This window comes from Odontesthes bonariensis, chromosome 12, assembly GCF_027942865.1.
Source record: "Odontesthes bonariensis isolate fOdoBon6 chromosome 12, fOdoBon6.hap1, whole genome shotgun sequence".
Taxonomy (NCBI): Eukaryota; Metazoa; Chordata; class Actinopteri; order Atheriniformes; family Atherinopsidae; genus Odontesthes; species Odontesthes bonariensis.
The window spans coordinates 7800074-7818240 of record NC_134517.1 but is presented as its reverse complement, the minus strand read 5'-3'; the positions used below and the strand labels follow the sequence as shown (position 1 = coordinate 7818240).

Below are 18167 nucleotides of genomic sequence, written 5' to 3'. Positions count from 1 at the left end.
TTGTAATTTTAAAAAATATATCCACCCACTCAAATACTGTTTTGAACATGTGAAACAGCTACAATACATCAGTAGCTTGATTATTGATATAATCTAGTCAGACTATTTTGAATCCGTTTTGAAAATCTTCACATTTCAGCATTGACCTGAAATGTATTTAATCTATTTTAAACTGCAGGTGTATGTCCCTCAGCACATTTCAGTTAAACTTTTAAAGGGTTTGCAGGGCATTTTGTGTGTTTGTTTACTGCTTAAAAATTTTGAGAAATCAGATGAATAATTCTGTTTTTCCTTATCAATTACCCCATAGGTTATGCCACCCCAAAGGCTTCCTGGATCCCCAACCGTGAAAGAGAAGGGCTGATCCCCGTCCTCCTCCAGGTTCCTGCTGCTCTGCACCCCATCTTTTCACTCCTCCCCTCCTCTACTTACCCTACGACACTAACCCAACCTGGCTCGCACATTCACCCCTAACCTCTGCCGCCCTTGTGATCTTCCACCTCTTGTCACATCCCATCATATCACCCTGCCTGCAGATCCTCCCCCCAGCAGTTCCATACCCAGTGTCTCCTCCTAGTTTTATTCCAGCTGACTTCCCTGCAGACCCCTGCTCTCTTCAGAGGTTGCATACGGGGCCCCATGGCTACAGGAGGTCATGCCCCTGACATAGATGTTTTGATCAACCTACAACAGGTAAGAATTATTCTGTGGTGTTTCGTGGATTTCATCTGTTATGATGAAGCTATGAAACATATGACAACCAAGTCATCTCATTTCAAATAACTATGAGAATTCTTGCGTGGTTCTAATGTCAAAGTGTAACTAAACCTTTTATTTAGCCATGTCCCTCACGATGGAGATTGTGTTGCGTTTTGGCCAGCAGCCCTCTCAGGAGATTAACTGTGCCATCCTGAGCTTTGACTAGCATAACCTTGTATAAAAGCTTCAAGCTTTCAGTTTGATTAGAAATGCTCTAATTAGAACTGAGAGCTCTGCCAAGGTACTGAGTGACGGAGAACAGTTTCTCTGGGACAAGAAAGGAACAACCTCACGCAGTTGTGTTTTTAAATATAATAAGATGGGTTTTTCAGGTCTCATGGCTTTTTTTCATGAATGAATTTCAGAAAAACAGAAAAATTAAGACTAGAAACAGGAGGAAACAGCGAGAACCACTCAAAGGAGCAAAGATGGACTTTCCAACATGATTAAAGCTCAATAATTAACACATTTTTCCAGCTTGGTTAATCCATACAAAGCTAATGTATAAAAACATCATTTTGCCTTTATATGAGAACCAGGCTAGCTTAACACCCACCTCATGGCATATTTGAGGCTTACTAATTAACACTGTGTATTTTACATGTTTAATCCAAAAAGCTGACAAAACTACCCCATGTAACAAAAATATCGCACATTAGGGTTGAAAAATGGGGAAGGGAAGAGGCAGGCTCTCTCTGGCTTCCAGTCTTTTACGTTAAACTGGTATGTGTATTTTACCAAATTTCTTGTTAATACTTTAACTGAAATACAAAACAACAAAGGGATGTGCCTGGGTTTTCTGCTGCTTTCAAAGGCCAAGGTGTCGTTTGGCAGTTGGCAGGAAATCTAATTTGAATTACTTTCTTTTTTTTGTTACATAATCTGTTTTTGAACTATTATCCTTGTGCTTCACAATTATATATTTGGAAAAAAATGTACTTATTGGATCCATGGTTATGTATGTCATTACATGATTTTTAGAGGACGTGTGTACCCGATGCTCCAAACACAGAATACGCAAGGCAGCCATCACAGACATGTCATTAAAAGCAGGTATATTCCTGGCCTCACTATATTCAAGTCCATCCCTTGCAGTCATGCTGGTGAACTTTCTAGATTTCCCTTCACATGCTTTGGCTAAAAAGCCTCTGATAGAATCAACGATTGGCTGACTTTCCTCAGATGTAGAGCCCTGTAAATTGCTTGAGGGATTAAGTTACAGTAAATTTCCAAGTTAAGTTTAGGAAATGTGCATTTCAGTGTATTTTTTTTTTTTTTACATGTGCACCGGGGGACAACTCTTTTATATAACTTTATATACATATCATATCAGATTGAGATTTTAATGAGGAAAGCACTGTGACTGCTGTCTTCATGCAAGCACTGCTTTGAAGTTAAAGAGGATGTGGAGGAGTTTGACTCAAAGCTAAGCTCTTTGAAATGGAAAACTGAGCTGTTTGTATGAGGAAGATTTTGTTATGTCAGCTTGGACAATGGAGCCATGCGCAGAGAGCCAGTAAAAATCGAGAAAAAGTGTCTATCTTCAAGAAACTCTTGAAGACCCAGCTCTTAAGAGAGCATCTCCTTTCCCTAGCACTTACCCTGAACTTCCCTATGACTCTACTGCACTTTATCTTTCTGTACTTCCCTCTATGCCTGCACTCTATCTCTACACTGTCACCCCCGTCACCTCCAACATAGTCTGACTAGTGGTTTCCTTCGACGTAGCTTATTGTTAGCTTTGATGTTAGTTGTAATGTTATATCCTCATTTGTAAGTTGCTTTGGATAAAAGCGTCTGCTAAATGCATAAACATAAAATTCAATGCTACAATAGATTATTTATGAATACTAAAGATGGAAGATTAAGATTGAAAATAAAGTGCGAGAACAAGTCTTTAGATGCTTGTTTGACAAGTAGTTATGAAATCACTTTTTAGCCCAGAGTTAAAGCTACACTGGAGAAGTTTGTGAACCTTAAAACTATGTGCTTCTGACTCATTCTGAAGTAAACTGTCTTTTGTTATGGACATTCCCGGGCCTGTCTTGGAGCACACAGCAGCAGAGATAGCACACCTCATGACTTTGGTTTCCAGCTCTGCAGCACAGCATTTCTTTACGGTTGCTTGACATTTTATGTGGACTTTTTCTCTGCATGTTTGAGGCCTCTTCAACATGACAACAATTTCATGTGTATGCCTCTACATGTGCAAGGCTCATACAGAGCTTAGTTTTTATGACCTTGGTGTTACATCCCATAACTGTGGGTCAAGTCAAAGAGCAAAAATTCACCAAAGTCTTATGTAGTGCTTTAACATAGATTACATTTTCACATTCAAATGCTTATTTATTGAAAAGCAGTGTTGTTAACTTAAATTTTGTGTATGTGCAGTACCATATTGGCAGAAAAAAATTAATTAAAAAAGAAAAAAATTGTGATATTTCCGTTATTTCTAAAGGCATTTTTTTATATTGCTGTACAAAAGTAGTCAAACAAAGACTGTACATGAATACTCTGCTATTAATAACATTTGCTGTCAATAAGCCATTATTTATGAAAGCAGGGTGACCAGATTGGCGTTTGTGAAAAAAAAGGACGCCTCTGGGTAGACAGATGTAGTGTATCGTATGTCACACCATGACCATGTGAATGCATACAAATGTGTGAGCTTTATTGACCTTTAAAAACATTGTGGCCGATAGGCCTCATTTATACTGAAATTTTGAACTTTTCCACTGAATTGGCTTATAAAACAACAACTATATATATTGTTATATTGGTATATTGTTTCTTTTATTGGCCAAAGATTGAATAAAGTTTGACTGTGAAAAAAAACAAAACAATTTTGAGATTCTTTTTTTTTGTAAATTATTTCTATTCAATGTGTATCCCTTAAAGACAATAAAAAAACTATGTCTTTATATGGCCTCAGATTAGAATAAGAAAATGAATAAGTAGGCCATTGCTTTGCATGTTCCCATGCATCAGGCATTATTTCTGTAGTTATGACGTGAATATCCATTTATGTTTTGGCATTTTCTAGCTGTGGATACTGGCACCATGTGGTGTTGTAAACAGCTAAGGGCAGTCATTGGTGCGCATCATCATGCTGACCAACTGAATGTTTGAAGAAAGAAGGCAATAGACCAATGATGTTCATTCTCAATAGTCAGAGACTGTGCAAGAATATGGGACAAAAAGAGAGAGACTCTGTCCAAAACATGTACTTTGTCTTCGCCCCTCCCCTACTCACTTCCACTCGACCTATGCTATGGGGCTAAGAGGAGAACAGTGTATAATAATAAGTGAGTATAGGGAGTGAAACGCAATGCAAATCCAATGTAAACATATGTGAGGCTGAGATAGAGAAAAATCCGATTGGACGATTTCAGAATTCCAGTCGGATGCAATTTTTAGCTCTCAAAAGGAGGACATGCCCAGGTTTAAGAGGACATCTGGTCACCCTACCTAAAGAGTTTGGTAAATTTAGGAAGTTAGAAATGTGTGTTTCACATTCTGTCTCCTAGGCTACATTCATGCTAGGAGGTGTGTGAGAAAAGTTAATTATTGCATGCTTGAAAAGATCATCAAAAACATTTTGATGAAGGAGGACTGTCTTGCAAAATTGTTAATGAGCTAACTGTAGACAAACTAACTAGCCACAAACCTGCTACCTCTTTTCAGACAAGCTAACCAGCTAGTTGTCACTTAAGTCACTTAATGCGGTTGCAATGGTGACTAATTTGAAACCAACTACTGTAGCTACCAAAAAAGCAATAGTTCCTTTTTCTTCCATTGTTTTTGATTTTTCTTTATTAATTTCAAGTTCAGCCCTGTAAAATGAACCAAGCAAATTTACATTTGAGAGTTCACCAAAGCCATAAAACTGCTGTTTTCGATACTGTGAGACTATGGAATATGATTCTCCCACTTATTAGCATGACCATTATCTGGAAAGAGAAAAAAAAAATTAAATAAATAATACTCTATGAGACTGAATTGTTCCCATTAAAGTCTCACCACACGGATGAGTCACCCTCAGATCTGTGGAAAATGCTTATGTTCCTGCTTGGCAGAAAGCTTTCTTGCTGCTTTTCAAGCGAGTGTTCTCAGGGAAAAACAGCTCTGCCAAATAAGTAGGTGATGTGCCATTATGCACAATGGGGACTGCGTCATCCACGGCATGTGTAGCATATTTTCACACTGGTTTGAAGGAAATAACAGGCTGCGCTTGGCTACATAAATGGACCTTTCAATTTTATACCCTCAATTATTTATTAACTGTATTTAAACACCCACTTTCACAGTCACAAAACAGCCTCTTTTGCACTATTCCCTCCAATACCTGGTTGACGCTGCCATGAGAGAATTGGTTGAAAATTGGTATCATTTCTTGCAAAGGGATAAAAGAATACAAAGCCCAGCTGAGTCAGGGTTGCCACAGAAACATCACCTGCTGCTGTTAGCTTAGAGTGTGGGTGGATTTTAGCATTGCATATATGTTTTGATATTAAAGTTTGATTATTGAAATAATAGAAAGCACGGCCTGTAAACTAGCGGTCCCCAACCACCAGACCACAGAAAGGAACTGGGCCATGATGCCTTTTATCTGGGCTGTAATTGGTCTGGCAATTAAAAAAAAACAACAACAAAAAAACAAACACCAAATGCTAATTGTTCCATAATGACTTTGAATGCAGCACATTGTCCCATATTAAGCAGCCAAATCCCTCAACTGGTCATGATAATGTGGAGTAAGTTTATTTTCACAACCTTAGAAAGGTGAAGGCTTATTAAATAAGGGTACTTTACTTTGACAGTCCATCCATCCATCCATTATCTATACCGCTGAATCCGTCGATCGGGTCGCGGGTGGGCGGGAGCCTATCCCAGCAGTCAATGGGCGAGAGGCAGGGTACACCCTGGACAGGCCGCCAGTCCATCGCAGGGCCACATAGAGACATACGAGACAAACAACCATGCACGCTCACACTCACTCCTAAGGACAATTTAGAGATGCCAATCAACCTAACATGCATGATTTTTTTGGACAGTGGGAGGAAGCCGGAGTACCCGGAGAGAACCCACGCATACACGGGAAGAACATGCAAACTCCACACAGAAAGGCCCCAGCTGGGTGTTGAACCTGGAACCTTCTTGCTGTGAGGCAACAGTGCTAACCACCACACCACCGTGCAGCCCTACTTTGACAGTGTTTTTTTATTTTGTTTTTCCTCTGCAAGCAATGGTTTCAATCCCAAAAATGTCTTAACTTTCTCTGCATAGTTATTTTCGAGTTGATTTGACAGTTAATTCAGTGTTATATTGGCCATCAAAACACAGCTTCATTGGTCTTGGTCTACTGTTAAACATCTCATAGCAAGTCAGCTAAGCAGGACTTGAAAAAAACTGTTAGAATTGAATTTAGTACCAAATCCACATTTGTTATTGAATGCAAACAGAACAGAGTGGATAACAGAAATAATTAGGCTTGTGATGCAAAAGAAGATTATATTCAATAAAAGGGTAAAACATTTTCAGATAATTAGTCATAAAAATCAGCTGCACAGTGAATAGAAAAGCAAAATCCTGATGGAAATGTTTTTGTGATTGGTTTCTCTGATTGAAGGAGCTGGCATACTTCCCACAGGCATGAACAGAGTGGGAAGTAGCTTTAAACACTGCTAAATAAAAAGAGCCTCCTGTTCAAAAAACAAAAGCTGAGTACTTTACTGAGATAGAAACTGATTTAACCATCCTGATCAGTAAGGAATTTCAGGTTTTACATTTCAAATGTACTTCCTAATAAAACCTTGCCAGATGTAATACCAATGACCAATATAACTATTAGATTAGGACTGTAACATGCAGTAGGTAATAGATAACTTAATCTCTTCACTATTTTCTTGAACCGTTTAGGTTGTGTTATTAGAATTATTTGAATATATAGTAGCTCTCTGAACTGTTTTTTGTAAAGCTTTTCTTTAACCAGTTATTCAACATGAAAACCTATTTAACATGAAGCCACTTTGCCTCAGAGCGGTACAAAAGCAAAATGTTGAAATGCTCTCAGTGACTATCAAACAAGTATACAGGGTTAGAAGAAATTCAATTTAACATTTATTAACGACAGAACAAGTTCCCATCCATGTTTTTTTTCATTAAGCTACAGTTTTAATTCTCAAACTATTTGTTCTGGGAGGATTTAATATGCATACGCATATTATATTTCAGAAATAGTTTAACGAATTGAGTGAGATTCATGTTTGGTTCAACGTGCTGTTGTTTATAGTGTCTGAAGTAGTTTGAATTGTTTGAAGTATCTGGTGATCTTTTTCTTAAAAGAAACGAATATGTTATGTATCAGGAGATTTTTGAGCATTCAACCTTTAGACAGCACCCAAATGACAGCCCAGGGTATAAGGATTACAAATAATGATATTAATAATAATAACTATTATTATTATACATAAAAAATTATTAAATGGCCATCTCCTTCCTTCTCGCTGTTCCCTATGTTGTTGTTTATTCTACACACATATTCAGGCTCCATCAGCAGAATGTAAACTTCGGTGTGGACAAGGGCAGTCACTAATTTAAAAAAAATATATGGTGTGGAACTGTTTTAAAGGACCTGATATTCTTCCAATTAGTCCAGATGTTGGGCTCTGTATAATTTTATGTCTTGGTATCTTATCAATTATGATATTTTCATGAGCCTCTGACAGGCAGTATGAAGAGGCTGACTGTATAGACATTCCCATGTCATTGTACACCTGACAATACCTCACTTTCATGCAATTCCCCTGCTGCCTCACTTGGGTTGCAAGCTAGCAGAGCAAAGATAGCTGCTTTGCCCAAAGTTGACAAATGGCAATATTCTTAATCATTTACAGTGCTAAACAGAGGTTTTGGTGTCATGCTTGTCATTTTGAAAAGGCTTTGCTTGATGTTTTTTTCCTCCATCGTACGAGAAAACATAATCTTTCTATATAGTCCGTAGCTTGAAGTGTTTGCAGACTGTAGTTTTTCACTTTAAATGGGTCATTGAGTCACTGGAAGTTTCCCGTGCTGAAACAGATGTTTGAACTTTGAACAAAAAGAGTCCTAAAGAGTTGATTTGTGTTTCAAAACCATTGTAAAACAGGGAGTATTGCTATGTGTTTTTCTTTTTTTTATTGTTTTGCTCTGCAACTGGTTGCAATTTCTTTTCTTCTTTCTGAATACTGCTGCTGCTCTTGCATTTGGGTTGTTTAAACCTGAACCCCCCTTCCCCTTACAATAAGCTGTATTCAGAACCCACGCTGTAAATTTAGACTCAAAGTGAAGGACTCAAATGGCTTTCTCTTAGAAACTGTTTCCCGGTCACGAATGCGAGAGCACTTCATCCTAACAAACAAAGTAAACACATAACACAGACACATGTATGCCCTCCTGAATGGTAGTCACCATCTGATAAATATTTTAATGCATCTCTGTGGCTCACCATTCTACCAAATATTAAATATTAATGTTATGATAGAGGTTGGGCTCTTGAAGAGAACAGGTTAAACTATGTGTTTTAGGCTGAAGTGCATCTACGCTCAATTTGTCAGACTTTTTAAACTGACGCTTCCCCTCCTCGTAAGTTGTTGAAATAAAATTTTCTTGCATTAAATTTCATTGCGTTTGATGTAGATAGTAGCCCACAATGATATCACTCACAGTCAATTGTTTGGAAAGGGATGGCAGCTCTTACCCAGTATTCATTATAATAACAATATTAACAGAATATTGAGAAGTTACCACCTCTATGTTGGCGACGGACTGAATTCAATAAATAACTGTATTGTGCTCAACCAGATTTATAAAAAAAAAGTCAAATGTTTGACAATGATGAGGGATTATGATATAGACATGCACTTGTTTAATACATCACGTGATGCCATGCATACAGCCACTCTCTAAAGTGACTGTGGGTGGCTTTTGGCCTGGAGCTGATGTCGTCAGACGGTGCCCAACCTTCACGGGGTGTTTCAACCCTTAACCGCTACACCCTTCAGCTGGCGCGTCAGCAGTGGTGGCCAGGTCACTGCCCATCAGCTCCAGGCCTCCAGCCGCCCTCCTCCCTCTTAAACCACAACCAGCATGAGGCTCTCTCTGCTGCCTCCCCAATCCTGCGTACCGCTGTCTTCCTCTCCTTGCCAGCTATGCCCAGTGCAGTGAGCACCGACCACAATGACTGTGCCGGGAACCCCCTGCACCCGATCTCCACTGGAAATAGCCATGCTTGCCAGCCTTTCTCTTTGCATTCCATGATGAGGTCCTGGTACATTAGGCTCTTCCTCTCATGGGCCTCATCACAGCCTTCCTCCCAAGGCACAGTTAGCTCCACTAGGATGATTTTCTTAGCCTGCTCTGACCAGATGACAATGTCAGGCCTCAAGGTGGTCTGGACGATGGGGGGGAAAGTGAGTTTCTTCCCCAGGTCGACTGACATCTCCCATCCTTGTGCCCCCTGGAGGATGTTGGACCTGGCTCTTTTAACAGAGGATATTTTTTCCCCTGCCCTGACAAATTGCAGTGATGGTACTTGTGGCTTGGTTGGTTGTGGTCTTCTCCTGGCCTGCTCGAAAATGTCAGCCATCACACGGAGCACTTGTTCATGTCGCCACCTGTACCTCCCCTGGGCCAGAGCGGTTTGGCACCCTGCTAAAATGTAGTCCAGTGTTCCCCTCTTCCCACACAACTTGCAGAGCGGGTCCTCCCTCAGGCCCCACCTGGCTAGGTTCACTGGTGATGGGAGTGTGTCATTCACGGACCTCAAGAGGAAGCTCACACGGAAAGGTTCCAGCCTCCACAGCTCCGTCCATGTGACCCTCCTGTTTGGGAGGTCCCATCTGGTCCATGTTCCCTGGGTTGCCAGTTCAACAGCCTTCGCCTTCCGTGTCTCTTCCTCTTGGTGACGAACTTCCGCTTGCACCATTTCCCGCCTCTCCTGGATGCTTGCCTTCCTCCACTGGGCGAAGTGAGATGCTCCCAGTCCTTGCCGGCCCATGCAGACATTGCCAATGATGTCTCTCAACTCCAGGGAGCTTTCAGCTTGTCTAACTCCAGTGTCTGCTGCCCACTTACGGCCTGTTCGTGTTGTGACCCCTGCGTTGCTTACTTGCTCGTCTTTTGAGTCTCTGAGCATCATTGCCACCCTGCACTTAGCCACCTTGAACTCCTCCACCACAGAGGAAAATGGAAGTTGGAGCTGTCCTGATCAGATGTAGAGCCCAACTGCTGTGAAGCTGGGAGGGATACCAAGCCACCGCCTCAGATGTTTGTTCACTTTCCTTTCCATTCCCTCCACTGCAGTCACTGGGATCTGATAGACTGTCAGCAACCACATCAGCCTTGGTAGGAGCCCGTGCTGGTATATCCAGGACTTGAACTTGCCGGGTAGGTCTGACTTGTCAATCCTTCTTAGTCACTCCTCCGCCTGATTTAAAGTGTCAGAGATGTTGTTTCTGTCACTGAGGGTGTTGTCGTACCACTTTCCCAGGCTTTTAATGGGATTTTCCCTGATTGTAGGGATCAGCTTGTCTTGGACCTGTAGTTCGAAAGCCTGTCAGTTTTCCCCGCCTTATCACCATGCTCCGTGACTTCCTGGGCTTAAAAGCCATTCTCGCCCATGATGCTAAAGCCCCAAGAGTCTTCAGGATCCACCTTGCCTGCACATGTGTTGTGGTTGTTATAGTGAGGTCATCCATGAATCCTCTCAATGGGGGTTGTCTGCTCCCTGCTGCCGTGACTGGTCCTTTGGCCTCTGCTGCTGCTGCTGTAATCAGGAGATTCATCCCCATGATGAACAGAATGGGGGATACTGTGCATCCTGTCACAATGCCCTTCTCCAATGACTGCATGTGGTGGTGAACTTGGCAGTCTGAAACCGCAGTTTGAATGACCCCAGGTAGCTGTTGATCATCTGCCTGATTGTGTCAGGGATGTGGTACTGCTCCATGGCCTTGTTGATGAGGGAATGGGGCATGGACCCATATGCATTTGCAAGGTCCAGCCAGACAACTGTTAGGTTGCCCTTACTCCCCTTGGCCTCCTGGATCAGATGGCTGAGGATGGTGGTAGGTTCCAGGCATCCAGAGAACCCTGGAATCCCCCCCTCCTGGCTCGAGGTGTTGACATATCCATTTGCTGTCATGTATGTTGTCATTCTTCTTGCCAAGACTGAAAAGAAAATCTTGGCTTCTAAACTCAGCAGAGAGATGGTGCGGAACTGGTCGATCGCAGAAGAGTCCTTCTCTTTTGGCACAAAGCAGCCCTCTGACACTCTCCAGGTAGTTGGTATGTTGCCCTTGGCCCAGATAGTTTGGAGGAGCTTCCAAAGTCTACGTAGTAGAAGTGGACACTTCTTGTACACTTTGTAAGGCAACCCGCTTGGTCCAGGGGCTGATGCTGTCCTTGCCTTTTTCACCACCTCCTCCACTTCCTTCCAGGTTGGTTCTCTGGTCACCAAGGGTTCAGAGGGGGGTGGCGCCCTGATGATCTTTGGGTGGCTGCTCAGATGTTCATACCTCTGTGGGTCACAGTGTGTTAACATCAGAGCTTCTTCAACCTCCTCTTTAGAGCTGCTGAGTGTTCCTGATCTTGCTTCCCCTAATAAGGTTTTAGTGAACCTATAGGGGTCTTTGATAAACTGTGCCCTCTTTGCCCCTTTCTTCTTTCTCTGCTTCCGTGTCTCCTGAGGTTCTCAAGCCAGCCACCCTCTTCTCCACGACTACGCTTTGAGATCCTGTCCATGAAAATCCCAAACAGGATTGGTGACAAGGGGCAGCCCTGGTGGAGTCCAACATGCACTGTAAACAAGTTTGACCTTGTGTCAAGGATGCAGATACAACTCTTGCTTTGGTATAGCAAGATAGCAAGTAAGAGCGTCTCTGGTTCTCCATACTCCCTCAGTACCCCCAACTAGAATCCCTCAGGGAACAAGGTCATAAGCCTTTTCCAAGTCTATAAAACACATGGAGACTGGATGGTCAAACTCCCATGATGCCCCTGTTCTTCGTGAACCTGAGGTTCTACAATCGGTCAAGGCCTCTTTTCCAACACCATTGAGTAAACTTTTCCGGGCTGGCCAAGTTGTGTGATCCCCCTGTAGTTGGAACACACTCGCCGGTCCCCTTTCTTAAAAATGGGAACCACCACCCTGATCTGCCACTCCATAGGCGTTGACCAAGACCTCAATGCGACATTGAAGAGACAGCCCAACCATGTCCAGAGCCTTTAGCATCTCAGGGAAAATCTCATCCACCACAAGCTTTTTGACGACCTCAACAACTTCCGCTAAGGTGATGAAGGAGTCTTCCCCCAAGTCCTCAGACTCTGCCTCCTCAATGGAGGACATGCCAGCCGGATTGGAGAGATCCCAAATGTGCTCCTTCCACCGTTCCATAGCAGTTCTCCACCCAGGTCAAGCCCAACCTAGGAAGGTCCCTGCTTTCCCTTTCTGAGTCGCCGATTCGTTTGCCATAACAACCTTGAGGCAAACTGAAAGTCCTTCTGCATAGTCTCCATGAATTCTTCCCACACGTGAGTTTTAGCTTGAGCAACCACCAATTCTGCAGCCCTTTTAGCTGCTAGGTACCTGTCAGCTGCTCCGGGTGACCTCACTAACAGGGGCATCCACCAGACGTTCCCATTTCACCCTAACTACTCGTTTGGGCTTACCAGGTCTGTCCGGCAGTCTCATACCCAACAGATCCAACCAGGGCTGTAGTGGAGGGTAAACGCACGTAAACGCCGTTTACGCACCTCTGGAATTTAGGAAATAGCGTTTACCCACCTCTAAATAGCGTTTACCCACATCTAAATAGCGTTTACGCAGCTCTTAATGGCAATTACGCACGTCAAAGTTCCCTGCGCCTTGTGATCTGCCGTTGGAATACAGTGAACCCTCGCTATAACGCGGTTCACCTTTCACGGTCTCGCTGCTTCACGGATTTGCATCGTGCATTGTGTTCTGCATTCTGATTGGCTAAACAGTCTCTCCGCTTCTTCTCTACCTGTGTGTCAATAACGTTGTGGTTTAGTATGTACACGTACACGTTCATTACAGTTCTCAAACATAATCGATGGTGGCATGTCGGTATATATAAATATTTTTGCCCAGAAGAAAAAAGAGCGACAACAACTACCGATCTATGCTCTTCTCTCGAAAAAAAACACACCTGCACCGCGGGCTTTAGAAGAAAAAAACGCTACAGAGCGGAGTCAGGATGCAGCGGCTCAGTCAGAAGAGCAGTGAAATACACGTGAGTCACTATTTGTCCCACTGTACTTTGTATTTTTTTTCAAAATCATTTTTCATTTTCTGCCGTTCTAATCCAATGACTCGGGTCGCGGTGGGGCGGTGCTGATCTCCGCAATTTGAAGCCTTCAGTTCGTATTGATGATGAAAATGATTATTTTACAGTACAGTAGTTATTTGTTAAAAAAAAAACATTTATACAGTACTTTTATTTGTTAAACAAATGCTTGGGCCTGTAAAACGGCTTTGTTCTTTGGTTTCAATGCATTATGCAGTATTTCATCGTATAATAATTGTAAAAAAAAAAAAAAAAGGTTTCTACTTTACGGATTTCGCCTATCACGGGTTCTTTTTGGAACGTAACCCCCGCGAAAAACGAGGGTTCACTGTAATCCAAAATAAATTTGGTGTCCTGGAAATGAAGTCCTGGCTGGTGAAGCACAGGGGAGCCATGGACCCCAGAACACGCCCCTGCAAGGCAGAACCTGACGTTGCGGACAAGGAGGCCCTCTGGGCACTACTTTAAAAAGCATGCATACTAACACACACACACACACACACACACACCATATCTACTGTAGATAGTTCTTACTGTACACATACTTTTCTTTACTGTTGAAATTTGAAATTTAATAAACTACAAACTACAAAAACATTTGTTGACTGTCATTGATTTAATATGACTTTAACTGATAACGTCATGGAATATGGCCAGGACAGCCATACAGATTCGCGACACCTTGCGTTGCTTTGTGCTGTGTCACGTCACGTTGCGTTGCGTCGCGTCACGGTCTGTCTGATCAAAAAATTCATAGTTTACCCACCTCTAATTTGACCACTACAGCCCTGGATCCAACTCACCACCAGGTGGTGATCAGTTGACAGCTCTTCACCCGACCGTCCAACTACAAAGTCGATCATTGACCTTTGGCCTAAGGTGGCCTGGTACCACGTACGCTTATGAGCCTCCTTATGGTCGAACATTGTGTTTGTGATGGACAAGCCATTCTTAACACAGAAGTCCAAAAACAAGACACGACTTGGATTCATATCAGGGAGACCATTCCTTCCAATCTCATCTCTCCAGGTCACTCCATCATTGCCAACATGGGAATTGAAGTCCTCAAGAAGAACAATGAAATCCTCATGTGACTCTCTCCAGGATGACATCCAGAGACTCCAAGAAGGCTGGGTAATCTGAAATGCTGTTTAGTGCATACGCACAAACGACAGTCAGAACCTTCCCTCCTGCGACTTGCAGCTGCAGTAAGGCAACCCTCTCACTCTCCTTGTGTCAAGGATACAGATACAACTCTTGCTTTGGTATAGCAAGATAGCTCGTAAGAGCGTCTCTGGTTCTCCATACTCCCTCAGTACCCCCACCTAGAATCCCTCGGGGAACAAGGTTATAAGCCTTTTCCAAGTCTATAAAACACATGGAGACTGGATGGTCAAACTCCCATGATCCCCCTCTTCCTCGTGAACCTGAGGTTCTACAATCGGTCGGGGCCAAACGATAAATGTCGTCTCTCCAGGTCACTCCATCATTGCCAACATGGGAATTGAAGTCCTCAAGAAGAACAATGAAATCCTCATGTGACTCTCCAGGGAAAACTTGGTGAAACCTTTTTTTTGTGAGTATCCCTACACCCACCTGAGACCTCTCCATAGGCAACTCCAGAGTATGAGAATATGAGAACCCCCCCACCCCAGGCCTGTTTCCAGGGACCATTGTGGGTTCACTGGGATCCACCATGATTCTATGGAGGAGACTCTTATGTAAACAATAAAACTAACCAGTTGTTTCTGGTCCAGGCCAGCAAACAATAAACTTACCTGACTGACAGCATCTTCACAGATATGATATAAAATCTTAGATATTTCCAGAGATACAAGTGATTCCTGAAAAAAAATGCTCTCTCTGCCTTCCTCTTGTAGATTTCCACCAAATGTGTTGTTTGTTCTACTCAAGGTTTGTTTGAAACAACTGCTTATTCTTAAGAATTACAACCACTAGCACCCTATATCACCACCCTCTGGTGATACTGGGCACAGTAGTTTATTTGCCTCAAGCTAGTCTATGGAAATGTGTCTGATTGCTTCAAATTTGCCTCACTAGTAAATGGATACCAAACCACTGTCTATAAATGTTAGTAAGAAGTGTAAAGTGAAAATGGGTGAAAAATGTCACGCAGTATCCAGTGCCTCATTATGTTTAACAAATGAGCCAAAAGAACCGTTGCAGAATCAACAAAAAAAAAATAAAAATGTTTATCAAAGACTGTGGCAGTGCTGCTATAAAACAAAACAACCTGATGATTGTAGCTGTAAACCACATAGCAGTGAGTCATTTCTCCTGTAATGTAGTTGTGAAACTGCTGTAAAGTTATAAAGAAATAAGAGCTATATGACAAAAATATTTGATCATACAGTATGAGTAAGGGATAGCTTTCAAAATACACTGTAGAGATTATGACTATTAGAACAGCTACTCGTTAATTTGCATGTCCTTTTATGTATATATTGTGTGTTCCATTAGCACATGCACATGACTATAACTGTATGTAGATTTCATTTAAATTCCCTGTCTTACAGTAGATAGAAACTCATCCACTTGTTCTCTTTCACTCTGAAATACATCACCTAAACCTATTATTATGCTGTTTTTGGCACTAGTTTATCTGTAATAATAGATGTTTCGATATAACATACCTTCCCTATTACATTAAGGGAGTATACATTTAAAAGTACTTTGATAAATGATTTAAAGTGTTGCATCTTAGATTTCATTTGGGTAGTATTTATGATTTTTATAAAAACTAAAACTAAATCAATAATAAAGTCATATTTTTTATAGATTTACAATTCCCTTGATTGCTGTATTGCTTGTCTTCCTCCTCGTATTCAAATGGTGCTCTGCCACATGGGCTGGGCTGCCCACCTCCTGTGTGTCTCCACCCCAACTGACTTCAAAGCACCTATGAAAGATATTTTAGTCATTTGCACGAACAAAGCTCAAGCAGAGCAAAATCAGGTTCAGAGGAACTCGCTTCTCTGGGATTATCTTAGTTAGAGAGTAGAGCAGAGTATTTTTCTCACTTGCATCACATCAAATCCTTAACATTCTGATGAACAGTACTTCCCTGTACAAAGTAAATCAATCTAAATTTTCTTTTTTTTTTTCTTTTCCATGAACTGGCCCTCCAGTGCTGTTTCTTTCTCACTTAAAGATTCACCATTTTCTTTTCGGTCTGCTTAGCTGCATGTGCCTCCACCTTGTGTACTGTAGATAGGTTGCACAGATCATTAAATGCATCCTGTCCCCTCATCCCATTGGTAATTAGGAAATAATGGAGCCTTGGCACAGAGAAATCTGAGACCACTGTGCTGTAGCCAGAGTGCTTACTGTGCCAGCACCAATCTGAGGTGGAGGAAACTGCTTCTCCTAGCGATTTGACCTATCAGAGGCACCGGATGGCTCTGACAGGACACTCCCCTAAACCTCTATTGTCTCCAGGGGTTGTCTAGTACATTAGCTCTTTGCTATTTAGCACTTTGTTGTATTGATTTACCTACATGTAGTCAAGAATATACAGACAGTATGTGCCTATACCTATTGTAATATTGCAGAATACATTGTGGTGCTTATCTTGTAATATAAGCAATGGCTGTGGGCTTATTCATCATAAAGAAAAGCTCCTTGATAGATTTTCTTCATAGAATGATAATCTTTTATTTATGTATTCTTTTAAGCCAGAGTGAAATGATTAGGACTGGACTGGCTATATTTAAAGATTTGAACATGTCCCTTCTTTGCTGCACTTTATTCTGCTCTTCTCTTGCATTGCTTACATCATGTTGACTTTTTTGCGCCTGGGTGGTCATATTTTTATTTTTATTTGCCTCCAGGTAAAGGTCGAGGAGGAAGATGAGGACATCTCTGTGGAGGAACAGGAGGAAGGAGAAGAAGAAGAAGAGAACTGGGAGAAAGCCCTGTCTGTGGAGCGCTTTGGAGACATCATTAGTGATTCTGCTTCCACTGGGGGAGACAGGATGGGCCGACACTACACTGAGAAAGACTTTGAGAGTGAGCTAAGCTACACATTGTACAGTGCTTTGCAGAAATAATCACCCTTGTTGGCATTTTTTCAAAATGTTATTGCACTGCAACCTGTAATTTAAAAGGGATTTGTTTTCAGGCTTTTATATAGTAATCCTATATGAGGTAGCCAAAATGGTCCAAGTTAAATCAAAGGATAATGTTTCCGAAAACTGAAATCTCAAACTTTGAAGTAGTGCATGTATGTATATTCAATCCCTTTGTTTTGAAAAACTAAATTATGATCTGGTGTGCCAGTTACCTTCACAAGTCAAATAATAAGCTAATTTGAGTATAGTTTTCAGTATAGTCAGTATAGTATAGAGTTACTGTACATTTAGGTGCAGTCATGTCTAAAGTTGACAAGGTTAGCTTAGCACTATCTTGTTTGCATCTACTGTTGCCATGTCAACAAAGGTGAGATTGGGACATATTATGACATGATACTAATGAGCCACGCACAACATGATTTGACAAGGTACAGTAAAAACCCTAACTGCACTGTCCATACAACACTGTAACAATGTTTTAAATGTCTTCATGTTGTCTGGCATTTTTTAAAAACAATTCCCTTCCAGGGGCCAAAAACTGTTTGCATAGAAATGATAAGTGGAAATGGGTAGAAAAATCTGTCTTTGTCAAAATATCTATGTACATGTGAGCAAAGTCTTAGTCTTTCAATGTACAATTTTAGTGTCTTATGATCTCAGTGTTGGAAAAGGTCCCTGAGTCTGCAACACAGATAAGTTAGCAGCATAATGAAGACCAAGGTCTCCAAACAAAGTGGAGAAGACAAAATAAAAACTCTCTGATTATCCCTCAGAGCACCATTAAATCAGTGATTAGAAAATGGATCGGATATGGTATGACAAGAAACCTGTGAAGAAATGGCATTGCATCAAAACCCTTGAACCAGACAACAAGGACATCAATTAGAGAAGTAACAAAGAGGCCAAGTTAACCCTGAATGAGCTCCTAACCCTCATCAGCAAAAATTGGAGTGCATGTCCATAGGACCTC

The 18167-nt window shown here is 41.7% G+C and overlaps 1 protein-coding gene across 1 annotated transcript in view; it reads left to right on the top strand.

Moving 5' to 3' along the window:
- Positions 1–587: 587 nt before the first annotated feature.
- Positions 588–18167, top strand: part of slc4a3 (solute carrier family 4 member 3) — a 73109-nt gene continuing 55529 nt past the window's right edge. The window contains exons 1-2 of the mRNA XM_075479018.1: positions 588–693; positions 16958–17135. Coding sequence (XP_075335133.1) covers positions 640–693; positions 16958–17135 — 232 coding nt within the window. The 5' untranslated portion in view covers positions 588–639. The remainder of the gene's footprint in view (positions 694–16957; positions 17136–18167) is intronic.